The sequence below is a fragment of the Phoca vitulina genome, unplaced genomic scaffold (assembly GCF_004348235.1).
Source record: "Phoca vitulina isolate PV1807 unplaced genomic scaffold, GSC_HSeal_1.0 scaffold20, whole genome shotgun sequence".
NCBI lineage: Eukaryota > Metazoa > Chordata > Mammalia > Carnivora > Phocidae > Phoca > Phoca vitulina.
The window spans coordinates 30,554,945-30,565,458 of NW_022589723.1; the positions used below are offsets into that span (position 1 = coordinate 30,554,945).

Below are 10,514 nucleotides of genomic sequence, written 5' to 3' on the forward strand. Positions count from 1 at the left end.
CGCGTCCATCTGACAAGAGCTGCCCTACGCTGGTGTCCCCACGGGGCCAGCACTGGCCTCCCCTGCAGTTCGTTTTGTCAGAGCGCCACCTGGTGGTTGTTATACCAGCAGGCTGAGTGCCTGGTTCTCTGTCCGTGTTTCCCTTGCAGAACACCAAGTGCCCGGATGAAGTCAGCTTCACGGGCCCGGACTGGCTCACCCAAGGAGGTGCTGGAGGTGCCATTTAGACATCAGTTAAATGGTGTTGATCATCCTGTTTGCCGTTCCTACCGTGACCGAAGGCAGACCCTTGGCTATCTCACCTCTACCAGATCCCTGGACTGCCTGACCCACCCTCTTCCTCAGGAGCTGGAGAGCTGGTACTTAGCAAAAATATTTATTCTCTGGCCACAGTGTGACTATCGTGGCCCCTGTGGAGATGAAGGCATGGGGAGCAACCAGGGGAACATGGCCTCAGCCCAGAGAAGTCACTGCTCTGTTCCCCAAGACCCTGGCCCGCTGCCAGAGCAGTGCCAACACCCCACCCTCACCCCCAGGGAGGGACTCCCAAGCACTGGGTAAGGTCTGAGGACAGCACAGCAGCCGTACCCCTCTCACCGTCATTACCACAACCACCAGATTCCTGCATCTCCCCAGCAGTTTGGGCCCTGGGAACTGGCAGCATGTGGAGGAATTAGAATCTCAGGAAAGAAATTGGGGGCTGTTTTCTCTGTAGTTGTGAAAACAAGGTCTTCAGACACGAAGACTTCTCCCCTCCCGCGTGAGCACATATACATGCTCAGAGCCTAGCCTGGAAAGGAAGACCAAGGCATTTGCCCCACCGTGGCCTTGGGCTGCCCGTCAGGCAGAGAGCCAGGGTCCCAACACCAGCACAGGGCTCCCCGGGGACACTGGGAGTAAGCTGGAGCTGGAGCATGAATGGAGTGTTGTGAAATAGAACCCGCATCCCCACTAAGTCCTGCTGCTTCTTAGCCCCCAACTCCTTGCCCTTGTCTCTCTTTCCTCCTGACCCCTTGGTGCCTTTCCCAGGGGGATCCCCATGCTGATCGCTCCTTTTCTTTTCCACTGCTTGGCTCTTAAGACTCAGGCAGGTAAAACAGTATGCCCCCCAGCATGGGGAGCTTTGGAGTCTGTCAGGTCACCTTAGGGCAAGGCCCAGGAGGCGGGCCCTGGGAGCACCCAGCAGTTCTTAGAGATGTCCTGTCCAGTCAGCCAGCTGAGTATCCTCCTCATTTAGGGCCACAAATATATACAGCCTCATTGCTCTGTATACAAGTACATGATTTTATACAGCTCCATCTGCAACCCCGTGTGTGCCAATATAAGCTGTGTTTCTTTGTAACACACGTTTTTGTTTTAGGGGCCACTGGCCATGGGAAGGTAGGTGTTCCTTAGACCCTGGGATAACACATCCAAGCCATTACTCCTCAGAACCCCAGAGTGTACTCAGTGGAGCTGTGCTATGAGGCAGCAGACATTTCTGTGCTCTCCTTAGGAATGCAGCCTACCAGTCCAGCTTCAGGCTTTTTGCCCTGGGAAAGTGACGATGATTTGCTAGCTTTATTGGAGTCACTTCTTCCCCAGGGTATGGGGAGCTTTAGCTCTTATTTTGCTTTTGAGGTAGCGTCCCTTTGTTCTCCTTGGCTATCTTTCCTTGACCGTCTGGATTAAGAAAGACTTACACACCAGCCTAGGCTCGAGAGGGGTATTTGTGACCAGAGTGCCAAAGTGACCGTTTAAGAGCAAGGACTTGGCTCTGACTCAGTTTGGGGCATGGAGGTGGTGGATAGTAAGCACAATGCCCAGCAGAGGCTGCTCTCCAAGAACCCTGGACCCCTACTCTGAATGGCTTGGGGTCATTTGCCCAAGAGGAGCCCCTCTGATCTATAGACCTTCCCTCTGGGTTTTCATGTCATTGTTTTTATTCAAGTTGGGTTCTGAGCCCTCTCCCAAAACTCACTGTTTTAGACCACTTAGCAGGCCCCCCAGCAGCCTCTTGCCCCCATCATTCCCTCTGCCTCCTGCGACCCCAGACTTCCTATTCCATGGAAGTAGTTGGTTTGGACTCCTTCACCCTGCCTAACCTGAGTCACCCCCACCAGGGGGATGACTCTGAATTTCAGCCTGATGATGCCCTGCCAGGCTCCTGTGGGGTGGAGCCAAGGGCCCATCTCTGTTCCTGTTTGTTTTTAAATATTGTTGTGTGTTTTGTATCTGTGGCGCTGGCTCACAGCGTGCTCTGTACATATTGTAAAGAAACCGTTGGAGTAATTTTCTTTCCCGTTGGGCAGGCCTGGCCCCACATTCCTGCCCGTTCCACGTTATTCTGTAATGCAGAGAAGAGGAACTTCTGTATTAGCAGGGCAGTCTTGGGTTCTGCAGAAGGGGACAGCTTTTTCTTTTCCTTAAAAAACATTTGGCTCTCTGATCCTTATATCCAAGTCTCCGTAGAAGAGTAGGCGCTGAGCTGCCCAGAGGAGCAGGTGAAAGCAAGGGCGGACTAGCACTGCCTTTTCCCAGTCCCCGCTCCTCACCCGGCCCCGTCTTCCCTCCCTGAAACAACACAAAGCAGCAGCCGGTCCTCGCCCAGTGCCGAGGGAACGATCTGCTGTCCGCCTCCTGCCACTCTGGGGAGGCGGCCCCCGGGTGGGGGTACCCATGACCTGCTCAGAGAGATGAGAGCCTCTGCAAGGGTCCCACCCCATGGGCAAAGGCTGGCAAAGTGTGCTGCTAAGGGCCACAACCCCCGGACCAAGGCTCACTGTGAGCCACCCCTGCCCGGGCCTTTTCCAAGACCTCGCTCGTCGGGGCTCCGCACGAGAAGCTAGAGGGCAGGAGCCTCCCCCGCAGCTAGGACAGCCAAGGCTTGGAGAGCTGCTCTTTAGGGCTCACATCTGCCTCTTCATCCCTCCCTTCCCTGCCTGTGCATGTATGTGTACATGTATGAGGCTCCCTTCTCTTACCTCATCCCCTCCACATGTCCCCAGGTCGAAAGACCACATGCAGAAGGGTTAAGAGGGCACCCCATGAAATGAAACGGTGATTCTTGAATCTTCTCTCCAGGCTCCAAGGCGAGGGTGAGAGGATGTGGCTTGGGGGTTGGGAGGGGGAGACTATAGAAGGGCTAGAGTTACTGTACACGGGCTTTGAGGTCACCCACGTCGCTTATTATACTGTGTACCCTGTCACCATCCCAATGTCTACTCTCCTGCCCCTATGATTCAACTGGGCAGCTAGCTGGCCCCATAATTCCGGGCCTTTGTCATTTGTTTTACTACTAGGGCATCCCAGGAAGCTTTCCAGTGATCCTCTGCCATGGGCCCCTCCTGGGATCAAGCCCCTCCCAGGCCCCGCCCCCAGCCCCTCTTGCCCCAGCCCACCCGCTTGCCTTGGTGCTCAGCCCCCCCATTGGGAGCAGGTTGGGGCAAGCTGGAGGCCCGGGCTGGAGGGGCAGTGTTGCTGTTCATAGCTTTTGTTCCATTGGCGTTGCTCTGTTGGATTTAATTTCAGTCTTCCTGATTCTTCCCTTCTGTAAAGTGTACATTACCAAGTTCCTTGTTTTTTATATATATATATATAAATATATATATATACAAACTGTACTCTTTTTGCCTTTGTACATTCAGGCAAGAAGAGAAAATAAATCTTTTTAAGAGACAATCACAAATCTGTGAGGGCTGCTGGTTATTTCTCCTGGAGTTTGCTGCTGAGCTGCCTCCTCCTCCCTCCCCACTTTTCTGTTTTCCCTCAACTTTCCTGATCTTCCTGGTCCTGCTCCATAAGCATCCTCAGCTCCACCTTCCCTGGCTGATGGCCAACTGCTGAATCCAGCGTCCAGACTACCTTGCCCTGCAGTCCTTTCTTGCCCAGCAGTGTTGTCCGGACCTGGCCTCTCCTGTCTTCCCCCTTAGATCCCATTCACCAAAGTGGCTTTGGACCCCTCGGTACCTGGGACCTGTCTCCCGGAGGCCCTGGCTTCGGACACTCAGTTGTGAAACTATGCAGCTAGGAGCTCTCCACTTAAGAGTTTTGCACTATTTAAACCCCCCTGGGAGTTAGAACAGATGGTTTTTAGGAATGAGTGCGAAACTGTCTCCTAACACTCCCCCCCCCCCCCCCCCCAATTCCAGCCTCCGGAGTGCTCTGATCCGGAGCCCAGAGAATCATTCCTAGCTGGTAGACTCCTATGGCTACCCCATCAGAACAAGGGCTAAGGGTTTAGGAGTCAAGAGCATTTGGGTCAGAATTTTAAAGGGTGGTACATTCTGACACACAGCCCAACCAAACCATTGTTCTGTCTCCTGAACTTTATCTTTTTCCTCTGATCTCCTGCTCCCCCTTTTTTCCCCTTTCTCTACTTCCTTTTCTTAATTGGCTCTGGAATTGAAGTATATTTTTAAATTATTTGTTGTATTTATTAAATAAAGTTTGTAATATCCCTGTTCTTAAATTTAGACTTAGTTTGCCTTTCACATATCCTATCCATCAACCCCTCAAAATATACCTTCTAAGTTACTTTTTTAATTGGAGTGCAACTTTTGGGTACCAGATTTCTTTCCTGCCAGCAGTCTTATCTGGCAAAATTTTTCTTTTTTGAAAGGGTTTCCAATTCTGCCCTTCTACCTCTAGCTGTATTGAAGGGGATCTACCAACAGATGGCAGCAGAACCTCAGGTGTGCTTCCTGTCCCCTCTGCTTGTTTGAAAGACTAGTAAAGGACTGCATTTTGTCTTGGTTCTTTATCCCAGTCTTGTAGATTCTCTGGGCTTGAGTTTACCATGATCCTAAACTGCCTACATTAACTTGGCCATTGTCCACATTCACGTGGACCTCTACTGCAGGTGTCTCAGTAGTGACCATTTTCCAGTCCCTGCCTTTACACTGCCTCTAGGGGTTAGCTCCTCAGTGGAGGACATCTTCGAGTCCTTCCTGTTCCAGCTGAATGTCTAGGCCCAGACCTTCTAATACTGTGGAAGGTGGAGGTGTTACAGTCACTTTTAAAAACCTGGTCCACTGTGACAGGTCCAAGGTTAGTAACATGGCCTGGTGTGAAAACACAAGCTCCACACAGGACACTGTGAAAATGGGCCAAAGACTCAGAAAAACTTAGGACAGCCACAGCTATTGACTGTTCCAAAGTAGATCATTCCAAAGCTGTAGGAAGAAGAACCTGCCCAGCACTTGCGAAAACAGAAGCAAAAGGGAAAAAAATTGCTATTGTAAGCATTTAATTAACCAATTAAAAAGAATTTAAGGGGCTATCTGGGGCTCAAGCCCCATGTTGGGTGTGGAGCCTAGTTTAGGGAAAAAAAAAAAAAGAATCCTAGCTCCCTGCAGTGCCACTGAGAGCTTATCAATCGGGCTGGTGGTGCAATGGGAATGGCAGCCACACCGTCCTAGGGAAGGTGTGTGCTGCTTCCTTCAAACACCTCCAAGAATGAGAATGTCAGGCAGCCTATGCAGAAGTCAGAACTCAGTTTCAGGACCCAGCCTTCTACACAAAAGGAAACACTGAGAACAGCGTGGATCCTGGGTAGAGCCTCTATTTTGGATGAAGCTAATGTGTACATACCTCTCTAGGGGGTACTGGCAGTTTGTCCCAGAGTCCTAGCAACCATGTTTTGCAGTGTAATGTGGCCCCAGAGGCTTCAGCCGGTTTATCTGTCCTGATGCACTGCAGCTTTTTTCCTGAGAAGCACGTATCAGACCCCTGCTACGTTACGCTCTAGACTCAAAAGAGTAGTGGTAGAAAGCCGGTCCTGGTACAGGAATGAAAAACAGACCAACCACAACTTTAAATCAGTTTATTGACACAGTAACACAACACACTTGCCTCCCTGACACCCCCACCCCCCTCTCACCCAATCTAGATCTCTCCCCCTTCCTCCCCCCTTAGAACAAGCTGTTCAGTGAAAACAGAAAAGGGCAGGCCACTTCTATACCCTCAGTCCCACCCCTAAGCCCTGTGGGGCAGGGGCTCAGGCACTACTCAGAACCTGTTGAGAGAGAGAGAGGAGGGGCAGTCAGCACTATACTCAGCCAGGCAGAGGCATCCAGTCCCTAAGAGCAGATTCCCACACGACCCCCAGGCCCTGAGTTGCTATTCCTCTTCCTCTCTGCTCTTTTGTGACCCTAGGAAGGAGACACCTTGGGGCCTGGGCCTGCAGCCAGGAGCAAGAACTGGCTTGATTTGAGAATTGGGAGTTTGGCTAGTGTTTTAAGGCCCAGGCACCCCAAAGAAAGCCCTGGTGGTGGGAGTGAACTTCAATGCCCCTATTTAAAATGCACTGATAACATTAAACAGATTAAGCCAGCTTAACCAAATGCCAGAGTAACACTAAGCTGTAAAGAAGGAGGGGGTCAGACCTGGTTTCTCCAGGCCAGACACAAATGCACACAGAGGAGTCCAGGTGGAGTGTCGAAAAACAAGGACACAGCCCAGGGGCCAAAAAGCCTATACTCAGGAGTCCCTGGGTTGAAAGGAAGCAAGGAAAGAAAATACACAAGTCTTAAAAACCAAAAAAGAAAGCCCAACAGCAGGGGAACCTGAGCCTGACAGTGCTGCCCACCAGCCCTCCAGGCCTTGCCCCTGGACCCGGACAGTCCCTCCCCCCATCTAGGCAATGTCCTCCCCTAGGCTAGACAGAGCACATCACACAGCGCAGTTTAAAAAGCTTCTAATGCCAGTTCATAAACATCTTCATTTACTATTGGTGATTACATGTGAATAATATGTTTATACTGTTCTTTATGGAAAACAATCTCAACGAGTCAACTCCGAGAACACAATAGGCAACCCTCACCCTGAGCCCCTCCGCGTCCTTCCCTAGACAGCAAGGAGCCCCCTCCTCTGTCCCAGGGCTGCCTAACTTCCCCTCTTCCCCCACTGTGGCTCTTGGGCAAAGCATCCTCTATGACCATTAGTCCTCATCGGACAAGTTCTGGTCCAGGGGGTAAACCATGAACATCACATCTGGCCGAGAGGGAACACAGGGATGGCCTGGACGCACAATCTCAAAGCCCAAGAAGCTGAAGGTCTTCAGGAGTGGAGCTGCAGAAGAGTGTAAAAAGGATTCTGATAAGAAACACAAGGGTAGGTTCAAATCAAGGGAAAACAAAAAACCAAGATGGAATAAATAAGCACGAGGCCTTTACTAAAGACCCTTCGGGCACTCCCACCCCTGTGATTTCCCAGAGTTTATATGGCAAATTCAAGAGCCCTACTTCACTGAATAGGGAGCCCCTTTTCCCCTCACTACTTCCCCACTGTCTGGGCAGTAGATCTCAGGCTACTTTGATTCCTCACCTCTGTCTTCCCGGCCCTTCCTGAAGCAGATGAAGACGTAGTTCACTTTCATCTTCTCTTCAGCAAACTCTAGCAGTGCTAACAATCTGCCAGAAGCAAAGAAAACAACTCAGGCCTACTACCACCTCTCTAGACTTCCCACCCACCCAACCCTCCCTCAAAAAAGCCTTCTCTGAGGCTTACAGCCAGCAATATAAATAGGGAACCTCCAAGGAGAGGCTTCCTATTTCAAGAGCCTGAAGTTCAGAAAAAAGCCACAATCCAGAGAAAAATGTTACTGAATTCTCCCTTCCTGGAATAAGGGTTCTTCATCTGAAATTAATACTAACCAACTTCACTAATGCAGTTCACAAGATAGTATGGGGCCTAGGAAGAGAACCTGGTTTTTCAGTGATCTTCCAAAGTTGCCAAGTTTGAGAACCACAGCCACTGGGACACTCTCTGGGCCCTAACACCGCCTAAAAGGATTTCCTCAAGAGAAAGGAGCAACTCAAGAGAACTCCGTCTTTAGGACTGTTTCTTACACACCTGGCTGCCTTGGAGGGCCTCGCCCAATCCAATGAAATCCCACTGTAGCTCAAAGCTTCCTGCCCTTTTGAACTGCATCACTGTATGGCGGCTGAAGGGGGATTTGATGTCTGCTGAGAAGAGTGAACCGTGGGGCAATTAAATGACCGGGATTTGGTTAATGTGATAACGATCTCCCTTAATTATAACGTACAGCAGGCCTGTTTTACTGGCTAAAAATAACCTGTTACGAACTGCTTGGGAAACCTAGAACTAGGGAAGAAGGCAGACCCTCTGTTCATCTGCTGGCCCCAACAAGCATATGCCCTTCTCTGGAATGGGCCCTCCTTCCCCTTCCCCAGCACCTGCTCCTTACCCTTCTTTGCTCCCATCAGCTAATAATCCATCTGGGATTTCTACAAACAGGCTCTGGCTGGACAGGACTGCATCCCAGGAAGAGACTTTCACCTCGGTGACCTCATACTGGAAGTGGACAATGTGAGGTTTTCCATCGTTCACAGGGAGGTCCTGGGTCACAGTGAGCTTCTCGTCCTGGGAGGAGATCAGGTCAGAGGACCAGGTCACTACTGCTCTGGCCACATCACAGGCTCCCTAACCTAGGTGGTCCTGGGAGTCCTCTTGGGCCAATCTCAGGGTAGTATGGGATGAAGGACACACTGAAAATGTAGAGCCGCATGCTGGCTAAATGGAGCCATCCATCACTCGTCAGGCACAAAGACAAGCTGATGACAGCTACAAGTCAGCATGATGGGAAGGGAAATACTTACCAAGTGTCCACTAGAAGCCAAGTACTGTGTAAGGTGCTTTCCCATTTTTCAAGCCACCAGAAGCATCTGAGCTAGTTATTAATACCCCCAATTTTAAATCTGAGATGCTAGGGGCTCAGAACAATTAAGCAACAGACCCGAATCTCCATAGCTAGTAAATGGCAGAGTTGATATTCAAACAAGGTCTCCCTGACTCTAAACCCATGTGTGTCCCCCGAACACCAAGCTCTTTTCCTTCTCTCTCTGAAAGAGAAACATTAGAAACAAAGAGAATATATGTGAGGGCCTAGCTGGGGCCCAGCTCAACCAAAGCCTGCTTCCAGGTAGACTACAAGTCCATGTTGTCTCCCCTGTGCACAACCTCAAGAGGCCAGAACTCAGCCACCCTGCTACCCTTCAATGCCAATCTTGGGGAGAAGCTAAGCCAACTTTTGGGCCTCAATCACAGGAGATTAAAGGGCAGCAAAGGACTGGCTGCCCCAGCCCAGATCATTCTTAGGGCAGATGGCCAGCATTCTCTAAAGCTCCTGGGATGTACCCTATGCTGCCAGAATGACAGATGATGGAGATGCAAAGCCCCTTCTCCTGTTCCCCCCCCCCCCCCCCCCCCCCCCCCCCCATCCAGCCCAACCCCAATCAGGCCAGTAAGGGATGGAAAATCAGAATACCTGAGTGTCGTGGAAAACTGCTCCTCCTGGCCCTTGGTATTTCTCAAAAGAAACTGAGGAATCACACCAAAAGAGTTCTTGCACCCCTCCCATTCATCGGAGTTCTTCCCACTCAGGACCCTGAACTGGCACTGAAGTGCTGACCACCAAGCTAAGAAGATGGCAGTGTTTGCTTGCTGCCGATCTCCTCCTCCTAGTACTCCCCACAACCACAGAGCAGCCTCATCTGAAAGAGTCCTTCCGGATTCCCCTACTGGCCTGGCCTAAGAGAAGACTCAAGAAGGCAATTACTACCCTTAAGCAGCAGCTGAGTGGAATCTTCCGACAGCTCTGCTCCAAGCCTTCCACCCCGGAGTCCTCCTTACCTTATATATTAGAGCTGAGAGAGAAGGATCCCTGCTGCCCCCTCGCCCACCGGGGATCTTCGACAGTGGGTGAGGGGCATCAGGAGCACCACAGAGGCCCCGGAACAATGTGCCTGCAGCACTGGAGCTGGGGACAGTTACTCAAAGGCAAAATACTACTGCAAAAGACAGAGAAGGTGAGACAGTAAACGCCGGGGCTTAAAAATTTAACACAACATCCCACTCCAACCTCTGCCCTGGCTCTCCCAAAACAAGTGTTCTAAAGCTACACCACTGCCCCCCCCAAACCTTTCAGCTTCCAGACCTACTTCTGTGCTCTTCCAGCGCACCCACCACCCTGCAGAAAGCAGAGGGAGCCCAGCTGGGCATATCTGACCCGAGGAACACCTGCTCGACGTCAAACAAATCTGTGACACTGGCAAGCCCGAAAGGAACCAGATCCTGGCGTGCCTTCAAGGCCTTAGCACCCTGTCCCCCAGTCCCCCTTCCTTATTCTACCAGTACTTCAACAACCTATGAGGCAATCTCAAAACCTACACAGTCCCTTCCAGCTGGAGAGGCATATGGGCCTCAAGAGATCACATGGGCTGGGTACCATGTCCCTGAGGAACTCTCAAGGCCACTTTTCCAATGATGGCTTCCTCCCCAATCTAAACAAAAGACCTGGACAAGAAATCAATAACCCAAATCTCTCCAGGGTCAAGAACTGAATTAAATCCAGGGATCTGGCTCTCAGAGAAGAGGTGCACTACCGTACAGAGTATTATGGTCTGAGTTTGTCCCTGGTATGCCACCAAATGTTGGGCTTCCTTGCCCTCCTTTGCTACGATCTGACCTGGGCATGGGAGTTTAGGTAACACTGATGTGAGCAGAATGGACAC

General features: G+C 51.0%; 2 protein-coding genes across 2 annotated transcripts in view; one reads left to right on the top strand and one right to left on the bottom strand.

Moving 5' to 3' along the window:
* Positions 1 to 4,450, top strand: part of ZNF609 (zinc finger protein 609) — a 213,714-nt gene extending 209,264 nt beyond the window's left edge. Inside the window, exon 10 of the mRNA XM_032417226.1 lies at positions 150 to 4,450. The gene's annotated coding sequence lies outside the window, so the exon portion shown is untranslated. The remainder of the gene's footprint in view (positions 1 to 149) is intronic.
* Positions 4,451 to 5,788: 1,338 nt separating this feature from the next.
* OAZ2 (ornithine decarboxylase antizyme 2) lies at positions 5,789 to 10,196 on the bottom strand. The gene is given in 6 exon segments (XM_032417591.1): positions 5,789 to 7,050; positions 7,306 to 7,391; positions 8,189 to 8,364; positions 9,634 to 9,714; positions 9,716 to 9,791; positions 10,171 to 10,196. Coding segments are annotated over 6 exon segments (576 nt in total). The 3' UTR covers positions 5,789 to 6,919.
* Positions 10,197 to 10,514: the final 318 nt, after the last annotated feature.